The sequence below is a fragment of the Camelus dromedarius genome, chromosome 2 (assembly GCF_036321535.1).
Source record: "Camelus dromedarius isolate mCamDro1 chromosome 2, mCamDro1.pat, whole genome shotgun sequence".
Classification (NCBI taxonomy): Eukaryota; Metazoa; Chordata; class Mammalia; order Artiodactyla; family Camelidae; genus Camelus; species Camelus dromedarius.
The window spans coordinates 65,015,248-65,030,991 of record NC_087437.1 but is presented as its reverse complement, the minus strand read 5'-3'; the positions used below and the strand labels follow the sequence as shown (position 1 = coordinate 65,030,991).

Sequence of the window (15,744 nt, the reverse complement as noted above, 5' to 3'; positions counted from 1 at the left end):
CATTTTTTATACCACTACTTCTTTATCCAGTCATCTGTCAGTGGACATTTAGGTTGTTTCCATGTCTTGGTTATTGTACACAGTACTGCTGTGAACATTGGGGTACATTTACCTTTTCACATTAGAGTTCCCTCCAGATATATGCCCAGGAGTGGGATTGCTGGATGATATGATAAGTCTATTTTTAGTTTTTTGAGGAATCTCCATACTGTTTTCCATAATGGCTACATTCAAATTGGGGCTCTTTTGATATTCCAAAACTAATATTTTTGCATATGTAGCTAGAAAAAGCCAGCTATAAAATGAAAGACTGAATAGAATGCTTATTTTCATTGATATTTAGAAGCTTCTAAAAGGGGAAATGATAAAGTGACTTCTTTGCAGGAAACCAGCAAAAGGTTGCTTGAAACAACATTGGAATTTTAAGAAGTCACTACCATTAACCCTGTCTCTCCCTCTGCTCCTCCTGTATAATCTCTTTTATCTGAATTGCCCAATCCAGAGGCTATTCCACTCTCTCTTCCATCAACCCTGCCTACTGCCCCTCCCCCTTCCCCAGAAAAGGAAGACATAAAATCAGAGGTAATCATAGCTCCCTTTAGGGAGAAACCCATTACGGGAAGAGGATAATCATCCTCAGTGCTTACGTATACACCCTGGACCCAAGCAGAATTTAGAGATTTAGCTAAGGAATTTTCCGAACCTAGCCAAGATCCGCTAGGATTTGCTAAGGAATTTGAGCTAACCATCCAAACCTATGAGCCTGAGTTTTCAGATATATATAAATTAATATAGCTATTAGTTTCTAAAAGTAAAACAAAGGAATGGGTAGAGAAAGCAGGGTGGAAAGATCCCTTAACAGATTTTTATTTACATAGCCCACAAGCTTGAGCTGAATGCAAGGAATTAGCTCATAAATTACTTAGACTTATCCCAGAGCTTTTACCAAAAGCCATATATTGGTCAAAGATTCAACAATGCAAACAAAGGCTAGATGAATCAATTCCGGATGACTATAAGAGTTTTGAGAAAACTTATAAACAATATTCAGGTATGACACCTGAATCATTCTCTAACCACCAAAACAACCCTTTACTTAACCCTTCCTTTTTAGAAGGCATAGGTGAAGAATTGGCTACTCTAATTAAAAGACACAATTTAGGTTGGTCTGCATTACATACAAATGCCCTTGTCACACTGGCCAACCAAATTTCCAAAACCATTAGGAGGAAGGAAAGGAATATGTTGTGTGACACAACATGGCAGCCCATTCAGGGAGCCAGTGTGGTCACCAAATGTGTGCACCAAATGTTGTGGGCCGCAACAGGGCCAGTTGGTGGCATGGTGACATATAGTTTAGTAAAAACAATTTACCAGAGGTTAAGTATAAGAATAGAAAGGAGTTTATCAGGGTACACTCTCATAGACCACAGTGGGCCACACAGACAAGAGGTGTCTGTGTGAGTGTCGGGGTAAAGACCAAGGGAAAGCTTCAGTAGTTATGCTGCTGTAGGCAACAGCGGGCCACACAGGCGAGGGGTGCCTGCATGAGCACCAAGGGTCGGTTATTGGGGTCTTTTATAAGGTAGGGTCAGAAGGTGCCTGATCAATTTGTGCCCAAGCCTCTGATTGGCCGTAGGTGAAGTAAGAGGTTTAGGTCCCTGAAGGGCAGTGGGATTTGACTCTGATAAGGTAGGCATTACCTGAGGCTATTAGTTCGTTAGGGGAAACATGCCCAGTTAAGAATGTACTTTATCTGAGAGCCCAGAAATGGGGGTCATTGGACTTTGAAGGACGTTAGTTGGCCCAACAGAATACATCTATAAAAATTATGAACTTCCAATTGTGCCAATTAAGTAGCAAGTTCAGTCGATGATTAACAAACCCCCATCCCCATGACTGACAGAAGAAACTAGCATTTGCTTTTACTGTAAAAAAAAAAGCTACCAAAAAAACGACTGCAGAAAAATGAAAAAAGATTTTGAGGACAGGCTAGATTTCAGACCAGAATATTGAGTTGAACAAAATTAGGGCTGCCCCAAGGGAACACTGGGGATCTTTCATCTTCTCTAACACTCTGGGAGAAGTAGAAATGAAAATACAGGGAGAAACAGTTAAGGCTCTAATAGATACAGGGGCCACGTTTTCAGTTTTAAACCCTACCAAAATCAAAGGCTCCCTCCCTCAGAGTAATACTTCAATGCAAATGGTGGGGGTCTCTAATGCAATATTAAGACTTTTAAGTCATTATCTTTAGAATTTTACTTAGGAGAACTTTTTCTAGTAGAAAGTGTCCCTATTCACCTAGTAGGCAGAGATTTATTAGAAACTTATGAAGTCCACATCTCTTTTACTCCTAAGGGAGAATGTTTTTAGACCTAAAAGAGCAATCAGATTTTCTTCATCATACAGTATCTGTGACCCATGATGAAGGTGATGTAGAACAAGATAAATTGTTAGGCTTAGTACCTGAAGAATTATGAGCATTTGATCCTACTGACATAGGGAGAATACATTCTGCATCACCGATTAAAATTACCATAGATCAAAATATGCCCCCGCTGAATATTCATCAGTACTCATTGAGACAAGAGACTATAGAGGGAATAAACTCCTTAATATCAGCTTACATTAAGAAAGGGCTTATTGTCCCTTGCACCAGCCCTTGTAACACTCCCATCCTGCCAGTTAAAAAATCTAATGGCAAAGGTTGGAGATTTGTACAAGATCTGAGGTCTATTATTATTCCTGCTATTATTATTCCTCGTCATTCTGTAGTATCTAATCCCCATACCTTACTGTCCTATATCCCTAAAAAAGTGATCTCTTTTCTTTGATCTCTTCTGTGTATTTTTAGTGTACCTGTACATCCTGATGACCAGTATCTTTTTGCCTTCACTTGTAATGAATGACAATATATGTGGACTGTGATGCCACCCACAGGGCTACACTGAAAGCCCCACTTATTTTTCTCAGATATTAAAAGCAGACTTAGATTATCTAGTTTTTCCTCATAAATCAGTTTTGATACAATATATAGATTATTTGCTGTTATGTTGAGATTCTTTGATAAATAGCCAACAAGACACCCTGTACTTGCTTCAGAAGTTAGCTTCTAAGGGTTATAAAGTGTCCAAAGAAAAATTACAACTTTGTAAAGCTAATGTAAAATATTTAGGACATGTGATGTCAGGAGGGGCTTTTAATTTACCTAGACAGAGTAAAGGGCATTTTAGCTTTCCCTGACCTTAAAACAAAAAGACAACTAAGGGGATTTCTAGGTCTTGCAGGTCACTGCAAGAATTGGATTCCAAATTTTTCTTTAGTGACTCAACCACTATATAGTTTACTTAAACAAGGCCAAACTGAACCTCTTTGCTGGAAAACAGAACATTCTAAAGCCATGGAGACCCCAAAGGACCTCCTGGCAAAGGCCTTGGCTTTGGGGCAACCAAATTAGGATTTACCTGTTTTTTCTCTTTGTACATGAAAACAAAGATGCTGCATTAGGAGTATTAACCCAACAACCCGGTGGTTACTACCAACCAATAGGATATGACAGCCAGCAACAAGCCTCAGTAGCCAAAGGCCTCCACCCTCGTCTCCAAGCTGTCACAGCAACAGCTATGCTGTGTCAGACCACAGAAGATAGTCATGGGCCACCCTCTCAGTCTTTGTTCCCCATTTTGTGGAAGCCTTCCCTAAGTTCCCCTTTCTGTGGAAGCCTTTCTAAACTCTCATCACACACAACATTATTCAACAAGCCATTTAACTTCCCATGAGATTGTCTTGCTCTCACCAAACGTAACTCTCCACAGGTGTAACAAACTTAATCTAGCCACCTTGCTCCCAGAAGAATCAGACGTCAATAATGAAAAGCATGATTGTACTGTTGTAACTGACAATCTTTTTTATCTCCCAGGATTGATCTTCGAGAAAGCCCAATAGATAATCCTGATTTTATATTATTTATTGCTGGTTCATATCTGCGAGGACCTCATGGAAAGTACCAGGCTGGCTATGCCATTGTTTCTCTAGTGTCCATCCTTGAAAATGCTCCCTTGCCTAATGTCTCTTCTGCCCAACAGGCTGAATTAATAGCTCTGACAAGAGACTGTCAAACTGACTATACTATAAAAATATATATTAAAAAGTTGGCAAAAGGAAAATCTGCTAGTATTTACACAAACAACCGCTGTGCTTTTGGAGTTGAACATGACTTTCTTTGTTAGGCTTTGGAAACAAAGGAGATTTTTAGCATCCTCAGGACAGCCCAACAAAAAAGGGGAACAAGTGGCAGAGTTATTAGATGCAATTCTGCTGCCAACTGCACCTGCTATTATTAAGATGCTGGGTTACTTAAAGGCTGACACTGCAGAAGCAAAAGGACAACAGCTTTACAAAGCAACAATGACCAACTAACCATTATCTTTCCCTTTCAGCTTCCCAGTAACCTTACTGATATGTTGTTAAAATTTCAGAGTATGGCACCCAACTAAGAAAAGGACATCTGGATGCAGAAGGGAGGAAAATTCAATTCCAACAAATAGCTATGGATAGGCCCAAATGGGGAGCCTATCCTTCCATTTGGAGCTCAATACTCACCATATTTTACAATATGTTCATGAATTAACCCATTGGAACCCAGATATGATGGTGTTTTGGGGTAACAAATATTTTTGGAAACCTTCTCTCACTATAGCTCGGAAGGTCTATTCGAGATGCAATACTTGTCCAAAATATAACCCAGGGAAGCCATTACATAGTTCTCAAGGAAATTTTCCATTACCAATTTTCCATTTCCTTTTGAAATGCGGCAGATTGATTTTGTACAAATGCCTCCCTCCCAGGGTCATCAGTATGTTCTTGTTATGATTTGTATGTTTTCACACTGCGTTGAGGCATTCCCATGCAGAAGAGCCATGGCACAATCAGTAGGAAAACTGATTTTAGAAAGAGTGATTCCTATTTGGGAAGTCCGTTCAGAACTACATAGTGATAGAGGAACTGATTTTACTGGACAAATTTTTAAAGAAATTTGCAAGCTTTGGCCAATATGCAACATTTCCATCGTGCTTATCATCCCCAGCCTTCTGGGTTAATAGAAAGGACAAACGGAAAAATTCAAACCCAATTGGATAAAATTATGGATGCTTATTCCTCACATTGGCCTAAGGCCCTTCTGTTGGTTCTCCTCGACCTCAGATCCACCCCTTTTGGAAAACATCATTTGTCTCCCTTTGAGATTATCATGGGGAGATTAGATGAAGGATTATATAAACCTATATTATTAAAGGGGGATATATGACATTATTGCAAATGTCTATTAGCTAGAAATTCTAAGTTTGTTTCTGAAGCTAATCTACCTCAAATGAAGATCAGATACCTCATGACTTGCAGCCAGGAGATTATGTATACTGGAAAAGACATCATTTAAAGGACTGCCTCCAACCTAAATGGAGGGGCCCTTATCAGGTTCTCTTAACTAGCTCATAGCAGCAAAACTAAAGGGAGTTGACTCTTGGATTTGTATTTCCCACCTGAAAAGAGCCCCTGCACCAAACTGATCTGTATAGAGAACTGCTGACCTCAAACTCATCTTAAAGTGACTCTCTAATAGAAAAGAAACATCAATGCCTGGATGAGAAGAAGACATCAGAAGTAGACAGCTATCCCAAGATGCCAGACCTGACCCGTATGGTTATCTATAAACTTTTCTTCTTAATTTCTTGTACCTTTGCACACAAATAAAATGTTTTTCTATCATGGTCATGATCCTATGCAATTTTTAGAAATCAATCTAATTGCTGGGCTTGTAGTCAATTACCAGTATCCAGTACTTCTGGGTTACCTTGGTGGGTTTCTCCTCTCCAAGGCTCTGATTGGATGGCCCTTAGAAAATTTATATTAGAAGAATGAAATTACAGTTCTATCAGGGCCACTGCTGATAGAACTAGATGAGATCCCCTTACTTGGCCAGTCAAACATGCTTCATACTTATTCTGACCCTGGCCATAATTATGAGTTTTCCCTTACTCAAGCTTAGTCAGAAAAATAAGCTAAATTTCAACCCCCAAATTTAACCTCTTATCTATTAGAAGGGACCTTCCCTTAGTTATGGGATGAATTTATTTGGCTAACACCAGGCCATGGTCACCTAAGTTTAAAAGCCCCACTCTGTTGGGTAGAGTTAAATCATACTAAAGATAATCAGCCTATCAACAGTAGAAAACTAGCCTGGGTGCCTTATGAAAAATGCCAGTATGTCATTTCCTTTAAAGGTAATGACTGGTATGGGACAGATTAGGTCAGGTGACCAGAAATACACTGGGTCACACCTAATGGAACTCAATGGCTTTGTGAGTCCAACTTTGGCCCTGGCTTCCACCAGGGTGGATAGGAAGATGTACTTTAGGATTCCCTTGGGCTAGAGGCCACTTACTTGATAATTTAGATACAACCCCATCAAACTTAACCATCAAGGCAAGCCCAGTGGATCAAGAGATCTGTATTTCACTGGTATGATCATTTAGCAGCTATTTTTGTGCCTTCAGTAAGACTGGAAGATGTGATTTCTCATATTGGAGCCTTAACAGAATTCACCCAAAAGGCCTTAAATGACAGCAGTCAGGCTGTTAGCTTACTGAATTCTGAGATCTCTATGATGAGGAAAGCTGTGTTACAAAATCTTATGGCCCTTGACATCCTTACAGCATCTCAAGGAGGCACCTGTGCCATAATTCAAACTGAATGCTGTGTTTTTATACCAGATGAGTCCTCCAACATAACACATTTAATGACCCACATGCAAAATCAGATTGCTCCTAAGATGACCCACTTCCTAGCCTTGGTGATCTTTTGGGAAGCTGATTTGGTTCTGGAAGCTCATGGCTTAAATCCCTACATGTGACTTTATTAACGTTACTAGCTGTATTACTTACATCCTGTCTATTTTATAAGATTGTTTTCTCTCAGATTTCCCAATGTGTAACTAGACCTCCAGCAAGATTAACAATGGCTAAACACCTTGAGCAAATAGATCACATTTATAACCCTGCATAGAATAATTGTGATGTGTGATTCTAGGTATGGGAAGGAACAGTGAGGGGAAAACATTTACTGGATCATAATAAACTAGTAAGACAGATGATCCAGAGAATTTTTGGTTATCAACAGGACTGATCCCAAAATTTGGCACTTTGAGTGGCATGTCAACAGAATCTTCACTTAATCTAGGAATGAGACTTCCTAGTGCCATGGGACAAAATTGGTCATGAAATGTCTCCCAAAATACTGGTCGAATTTAGGACCAAGGAGGAGAACCGTGAATGAAAAAATACTGCAAGCAACATCAGTAAACAAAATGCTGACTCCACCATGTCATCAAGCTGCCACCACCCCCCACAGTCAGCTCAGGGTGCAGACAAGCAGGCAGCCCAGCCTCTGCAGCCCTCCACAGTGGTCCTCTGAGGGGACTCAGAATGTAAGAGGACAGGATACTGGCTTTAGATAGCTAGGTGCTTGTCAAAGGAATGATTTCAGTGAGCCCAGACATTTGCTCCTTCCCATACACAGAAAAGCACTAAATTCTTTACCTTGAGATGTCTGGTTTTCTTTTGTTGACAGTAATCTTTTAATGTTCTGACTACCTGGTCTCTGTTGTAAAACTCCTTTATATCCTGGCTCCTCCCTACTTCTTTGGAGTAGTCCCTCAGAGCGATCTGAGAGGCTGTCATTCTGGGCTGAGTCCTCAGAAATATCCACAGAATAAAACATAACTCTCAACTTTTAGGTTGTGCATTTTATTTCAGCCAACACTATCATTTTAGAGCCGCAGTCTCCTTTTTGTACACAACTGTAGACTATCATAATCATTGACGTCACAAATATTTTTTACTTTTCTCACTGATACTTTAGGTTCTTCTACTTTTCTTATATTTTTTGTCTCTGAAGAGTTTATACTCTCTTCAAGACTTGCTTTTCTCTTTGGCCTTTTGCCTTTTATCCGCTATCTGATTCAACTTGGCAAAACTAATGGTGTGTAAGAGCCACCTTGATAAGATAGGACGGCTCTAGAATAGGTCTTGGAGCCTGGGGTTCTAGTCCTTTCTTGGTCCCTCTGAACTCTTATGCAATATTCTTCAGACTAGACTAGCAGAGGGATTTCAAACCAGTGTTCACCAAACCCATGTTGTAAGAATTACTGGAGATGCTTATTAAAAATACAAATTCTTAGATCCCTATTTAGATCTATTGAATAAGATTTTTCAAAGGAAAGGCCTATAAGTTTGTGTGTGTGTGTGTGTGTGTGTGTGATTTGCTCTGTAAATTTATATAAATATAAATATACATATATATATCCCTAAATGATTTCTATCATCAGGGAAGCTTAGTTTCCATAGGACAAGATTAAGATTCCTTCCCTCTCTGACATTATTTGATTCTATGAATGTTAGCATTGTATTGCCATAACCCAAGAAGAATTTTATCTAAACAAAGGAGTATCAGAGAACTAGTGTCAACTATCTAAAGTTTGGTATTCAGGGCACCTATGAGTGCAAATGAATTGGTGCCTTGCATACATGTGCTATTCCATCTGCTCTGCCAGATCAAATTCTAGAGGTACGAGGCCAGAGCAGGGGGAGCCACTGATATAATTAGATTTTAAAGGCATCTGTGCCTCTAGTGGTTAACTTGACTAGTAACTTCTGACTGTTCATTTGTTTTTGACCAAACTATGTCAGAAAGGGCAGTGCTTTCTGAAAGAATAACTACAGCTTAATCATTAATGTCTCAGTCAGAAATGAAGCAGGACTCTTCTTTGGGTAAAGGTTGGTGGGATAGAAGCGGGACGAGGAGTGTAATAGAAGCTGAGAAAACATGGTCAAAGTCTGAGATAGAGTTTAGGGAGAAAAGGGTAGAGTTTATCACTGTCTTTTTGTCAATAAATTGCTCAAACAGGTAATGTTAAAATAGTATGAGAGATAGTCACAGTTTCTCTCTCTCTCTCTTGTGTTCTTAAATAAAATAATTCATTCTCCTGTTTCTGGCTTCCTTGTTGGTTTAGTTCTCATTTTTCTTATCACTCTCTAGCCATTATTTTCCTTTTTCTTTTGACTGACAGCTAGACAAGCCACTTACTCTTCTTTTACCTCTTTGACTTAGCAAAAATAATACTGTATAAAATGCATCTGTCACTGCCATGTTTGTTCTTGTTCCTCCTCTGATAAGAACTAAATATTATATTCTGGAGCCATTTGGGAGTTCATTCACTGAAAATTAAGGAAAATGATGTTTATATTAGTACCTAGAAAATAACTGGTTTATAATTTTTACACAAGTTAAATTTTACTTGCTAATGAAATGATGGATTCATCTTGAAGTGAGAAAATGAAAACACAGGGAATGAATTTAGCAAAGGAGAAGAATGATTCACAAATGTACATCACCAACTGTTTACTTTCATTTCTTTGAGCTCTGCCTCTTTAATTGATATAAGATATATAGAGATATAGATATAGGTACATTATAAAATATCTAGTTGAACTGAGTTATGTTGAAAACCAAAATTTGTTGCTGTCTCTGCAAATTCAATTTGAAGATGACTTTTCCTCTTCAGTGCATCTCAGTTTCCCCATATTCCTGTGTTTCCATTCCCATAGTCTTCATTCCTGAGTAATGACCACAGGCATTACTGATACTAATCTCTCTGTCAAGGCACAGTAAAAATTCCAGATCTGCCACTTAATAGCCACATGACTTTGGACAGATTATGTAACTTCTTGGGACATTAGTTTCTGTAAAATGGGAATAGTAGTAAGAATTAGAACATATAGATATATATGTATTAACCTTGCCTATAATAGGGTGTGCAATAAATGGCAGCTATTGTTACTTTGAAATTTATTTTTAAATCTGTGCTCTAGGCTGTGCTCCAGGCATTGTAGTCTTAACTAATTTTCATTCACTTGCAATTCCCCAGCTTTATCTCATGATGTGTTCTCACTTCCCCATGCTCTACCTTTTACATAATCATTCTTTTGACCCACTCTCTGAGGCCCAACCCTTTGTTTTTCTGTAGCTGTTTGCTTTTCTCTGGGCCAGGCAGCTGCTGAAGCCTGACACCCACAGGGTTAAACCTAGTTGCTGAAGCCACCCCCTCTTCCCCTCCCAAGTCCCCCTTTTCACTGTAGGCTGGCAGCTGTCCCAACTGCCTACCGAAGCCAAATGCTTGAAGAGAGAGAGAGTAAGGAGCTAGCCATGAATCCCTTCCAGAAAAATGAGTCCAAGGAAACTCTTTTTTCACCTGTCTCCACTGAAGAGGTACAACCTCGACCCCCCAGCTTTCCAAAGAAGCCATCTCCGGTGAGTTCCCAGATTCAGTTCTGCCTCTGACAGGAACAGACTTGCTCTTTTGGTCTCTTCCTTGGCCTCTGGAGCTCAGGCTGAGCTGTATTAGAGTATTAGAAGCTATTCTCGCTTGGAGTTAGAATTAACCTGTAAACTAAACCTAAACCTTTGTTTAGGAGAGGAAGCAGCAGGAAGAGGTCGTCAGAGTTCTTCAGTTGGTATCCAGGATTCTGCTGTATTTCATTGTAAATTCTGAGTTTCTCTGGGGTGGAAATAAAAGCTACTTGAATGTCCAGGGAAACTTGGCAGGCACTCCTTTCTGGAGAACTGTGTGTGACTGTTCTTTCTTTACCAACTTAAAAACTTCCGCCGGTGCGCAGAGTCTATGCTGGACACCAAGAGAAGTTTTAGAATAGATCTAGTCTCTATTACTGTATGTTCCAGTTTACAGTGGGACAAAGGACAGAGAAATGAAGAAGTAATAATAATATTTTACTTTATACACTTGTTAAAGCACTATCAAATTCATTGTCTCATATCCTCATATCAAAATCCTGTAAGTGGAGAGGATATAGTAAAACTAGCCAATATTTACTGAGTTCTTACTTTCCGCAAAGAGGTGGTAGTATTCTAGAGGTGGTTGTTTCTTTGAAATAATAGAACTGAAGTATAAAGACAGGTATAGTGACATGGCCAGGGTCAGTATGTTGACATGGCCAGGTTCAGTATGTTAACACAGCCAGTGACGGTGTTACATAGCTAGTCAAAGTATGTCAACTAAATTCCAGGTTGCATAATTCTCAAGCTGAGAGCTGGGAAGGTAAGAAGCCTAATTCATTGTATCTTTCAAGCAAGTTTTCAACCATACATTAATGTGTATTAATATTTAGGAGGGATGTTTATGTATATCCATTGGATAAAAGAATGAGTACATTATTTACTTAGTTCTATATCATCTGGTCCCACAGAATTTAAAGTTGCTCACAAAGATGTCTATACATGTTATGAATAAGAAGAGGCAATAAAAATCTCATGATAAAATTTTATTGAACCAAATATGGATATCTCCATCTCCCTGACATGTTAGTTGGGCTGTCATAAGGGGTAGGGATTTGAAATAAAACATGATATTCCTTATACTCTGACTGATACAGTGCATGAAATAGTTTAGTCCTTTTATTGCCCAATAGGATTAGCAAGAAAATGTTATAGAATCTCTCTTTCGTAGAAAAAATGGACATTTAATTTAACAAGATGTAAGAACTCTCTCCCCAAGTTCAGAGTGATCTGTCAGCTTACATTTAGGAATCTGTATTGAGCTCTGTGCCCAGCTCCAATAGCCTCTAAATGGTAAACCTTCATATTGCCAGGATTCCCCCCAGCATGGTGAAAAGGGTAGGTGGGGACAGAGGTTAATCTGCACAGTGGAGCTAAACAGGATACTGACATCTGAGTATAGCTGCTTGGACATGAATTCATGTCCAGGAGTCAACTTCTCATTCTGTTCCTAGAAATAAGAATGATTATTCTCCTGCCCAGGACCCTAAGCTTTTCATTTAGGACTTGTGGGACAATGAATAGGTCCTGGGTCCAGAATCAAGGAATGCCTGAGCAATTCCATGTTAAATGAACGAGGAATAAAGTAATATTCAGAATAGTTTCTCTTACTCCTAAATCAAGAATGCAAGCACTTTTAGTATGATACTGTCTGTTTCATGAAGAGTAGGGACCATTGATTCACATTACCTATCATGGTGACTTAAATAATTTTTCAGTGGAGCAATCCAATGGTTTAAATAGGGAAATATATCTCACAGCTGAACCATTGCCTTTTTGTTTCATAGAAAATCTGCGGCTCCAACTATCCACTGAGTATTGCCTTCATTGTGGTGAATGAATTCTGTGAGCGATTTTCCTATTATGGCATGAAAGGTAGGTAATTTTGTGTCCCAGAGTCCTGCTCTTCACTCTCATCCCATGTTTGTAACAACCTGGTCTTATATGCACTTATTTCCCTTATCCACTCTTTCTGCCTTCACCCAATTGGTCCTTTTCTTTCACCAAAACCTCCAATAAATGCCTCATAGGATTTTACCTACTAACTTACACAGGCCAAGGACAGAAAGGCCTAATGGAAACCAGAACACAGCCTATGAGAACGTAAGTGGAAAAACTCGCATTATCGGCATTCCATTCTTCATTTCTATTCTTCAGGTCTATGAACTATATTGCTGCTGAGAAGGAGAAGGAAGGGATATTGAAACCCCATGTTCTTTGGGATTGGGCTAAATGATGCTCTGTACACATACACTAAAGGGAGGAATATTGCATTTATACACTATGCATAGCCCCATTCACTTTCCCCAAATCCAAAGTCGCTTCACTGATAGGAGTATTGAAGGTCAAGATCACCTTCAAAGACCAGATCAAATGTTCTCCCATAAGTCATTTTAATGCATCTATCTTGTTTTGTCTCCTTTTTTTTTTTTTTTTTTTTTGCTTCAGCTGTGCTGACCCTGTATTTCCTGTATTTCCTGCATTGGAGTGAAAACACTTCCACATCTGTATACCATGCCTTCAGCAGCCTCTGTTATTTCACTCCCATCCTGGGAGCAGCCATTGCTGACTCATGGCTGGGGAAATTCAAGTAAGAACGATGGGAGGTCTCAACCCAAGAAGCTTCACAGATTAATTGTGCAGAGACTATCACTTCTAGCCTCTTGCTTCCAAAGAAGAACATACTTATGTCATCCATGACAAATAAGAATCTCTCTCAGACAACACAGAAAGGTTTTGTCTCTTCATTATCAGTTTTTCTAGTATTTTTACATCCTGTTCATTTGGGAGGGTTTTATTTTTCTTTTATCTAATTTTAATCCTCCATTCGGTAGTTTAAGACCAATTCTTGTTCTGATCTCAGGTGTGATAGCGATTGCTACTACCCACAAGAAAATTTATAATTCAGTGTAGTTATTTGGTATACTATCCATCTCTTCTCCAGATTGAGCCATCCTAACTCTTTTAGTATCTTCTTAGGTGTCTCTCTTTTCAGCTCTCTTGCCATCTCTGTTTCTCTTCTCTAACCTCCTTCTGTAGTTTCTTAAGACTATAGTAAGTATTTTCATGAATTAGACTAATGGTCTATTCAGTTCAGTATCTTTTATGTCTCTGAAAATAGCACCAAGAGACGTCTATGGGATAATGTTATAGTTGTTCCCTACAACATCCTCCTCATAGGCTGGAGAAGGATCTTGGATACCCATCGCTCACTTATTTTCTACGGACTTGTCATTTATGGAATTGTCTAAATTAGCATTTCTCAAAGTGTTGAAAATTGGTTGTATAGGATCGAATGAATATTATGTTGGAGCATAAAGCTCTCATGGTCAAATAAGTTTGAGAAATGCAGGGCTGAATAAAGCTAAAAAGGTTTCTTTACTGGATGAATTCTTATAGACTTTAAAAAGCTAATTCACACTGTAAAATCGCCAAGAGAAGGTAAAGTACACAAATTCAGAAGTCTTAAATGTACAGCTGGATGAATTTTTACATATGTATCACCATCACCTAGATCACTCTCCTTAGGGTCTTTGTAACCTTAGTACTTTCCTCTCTTGCCTTTAAATTCTTCCTCAGAGACAGTCTTTTCCTGTATCTAAAGCATGTGAAAATCTCTTGGTAACTTTAAACAAACAAAACTATTGTTAACCTTCCTTTGTGACCATTACCTCCAGATCCTACAAAGGTTTATTTATGTTTGTTACCATCCTTTCTCACTCTTCAGTATCACCCCTTAGGGCAGAGTAATATAATGCAATGCAATAGAGTCCAATTAAATTCAGTAAAAGTTTATTGAGTAAATTCTATTTGTCCAAAGAACCATGAGGGATAAAGTGATGAGTGAGACATAATACCTGCTTCACATTGCTCATGTTCAACTAGCTTTAATACAGAGCAGATTGTGGTAAGTACAAAAATGTATTATATGTTATCTTTTTATCCTGTTGAAATTCCTTTCTCTAAAATCACTGATAATGATCTCTTTGTTATCAAGTTCCAGAGGTCTTTTCTATATTCTTATTCACTCTGAACTTGTTTTAAAATTTCCGTCTGTTTATCACGCCTGTATTCTTGAAACTTCCTGGGCTTCTCTAGCACTGTATTTTCTGGTTCTTTTCTGCTTATTTTTTTTTTGGATTCTTTCTTATTTGGCTTTCCTTTTGCCTTTGGCTTACTTCATTCTTTCCTGAATGTAGGCATTTCCCTGGTGTTTACCTTTGACCCTCTTCCCTTTCTCCAGATTCTCCCTCAGCAGGCCCTGAGGTGTCAATTTTAGCTCTATGCTGATAGCTCCTTGAAATCTGTAATCCTAGCCCTGGTATGCATTAAAACTGCACACTAGCAATTACACCTTATCCTCTCTCCTGGCTTCCCTATACTCCTACATCCAATCAGTTCTCAAGTTCTACCTTACTTTTTCTATAATATCTGACACATTTATCCGTCTTCAACACTGAATCCCACTGCCATTAATTGCCACTACTCTAGCTTTGTTTTTCATTAGCCACTAAACTGGGCTATTGAAATGGACACCTAAAATGTTTTCATTGCTTTCTATATCCTTTTTTCACAACTGGGGCTATGCCCTACACCCAAATTAATCTACCTAAAAGAAATCCCTGTTCACATTACTACTCTGCTCAAAAATTTCTGCTGACTAACCCATTGTCTAATTAATCTCATCCCAACTTACCTTTCTGCTCTTATTGTCAAACTTACTCCCTTTCAAGAATGTTCACTAGAGAAAAATGGAATGCTAATATTTCCCTAATGATAGCCAGGCCATTTTTTGTATGTCCATTTGCAGTTTCTACTTCATGGAATCTCCTTCCTTGCCAGCCCTCCAAGTGCAAACTCTTTAAGGCTCAATTCAAATGTTACTTATGCTATGGGGTATTCTCTGCCCCTCACCTTTCACCACTAGCTGGAAGTAATCTAATATTCTCTGAACTCCTTGTTTTTTCACCCTTGTTTTTACTCTTTGCTTGGTAAATGTAACATTTAACAATTCTGTCTTATTAATAACTACCTGTATATGAATCTACTGTCTTCTTCCAAACACTTAGAAGACAAAATCTCCTTTATATTTTTATCCAAAGCACCTAGAACAGTGCCTGGTACATAGCAGGCCCACAATAAGTGTTTCAGTTAATAAATTTATCACTCTCAGATACTCAAATGTAAGCACACGTCTGAGGGTAGGTGTGGGCAGGCATGAAGATGACTTTTATTTTGTAGTGAGTATTATGGTTGCTTTTTAAATAATAGAACTCTTTTGGGGATGAATTGGTATCTCTTTCAGAAAGGATGTGGGTTTGAGAAAACAGGAATAGC

At 38.7% G+C, this 15,744-nt stretch overlaps 1 protein-coding gene across 2 annotated transcripts in view; it reads left to right on the top strand.

Annotated features, from left to right (window-relative positions):
* The first annotated feature begins 9,894 nt into the window (after nucleotides 1-9,894).
* The window catches only part of SLC15A2 (solute carrier family 15 member 2), a 31,468-nt gene continuing 25,618 nt past the window's right edge, over nucleotides 9,895-15,744 (top strand). For both annotated transcript variants that reach the window (XM_064494694.1, XM_010981547.3), the window contains exons 1-3: nucleotides 9,895-10,365; nucleotides 12,195-12,282; nucleotides 12,856-12,997. In XM_064494694.1, the coding sequence (XP_064350764.1) occupies nucleotides 10,228-10,365; nucleotides 12,195-12,282; nucleotides 12,856-12,997 (368 nt within the window). In that variant the 5' untranslated portion in view covers nucleotides 9,895-10,227. The remainder of the gene's footprint in view (nucleotides 10,366-12,194; nucleotides 12,283-12,855; nucleotides 12,998-15,744) is intronic.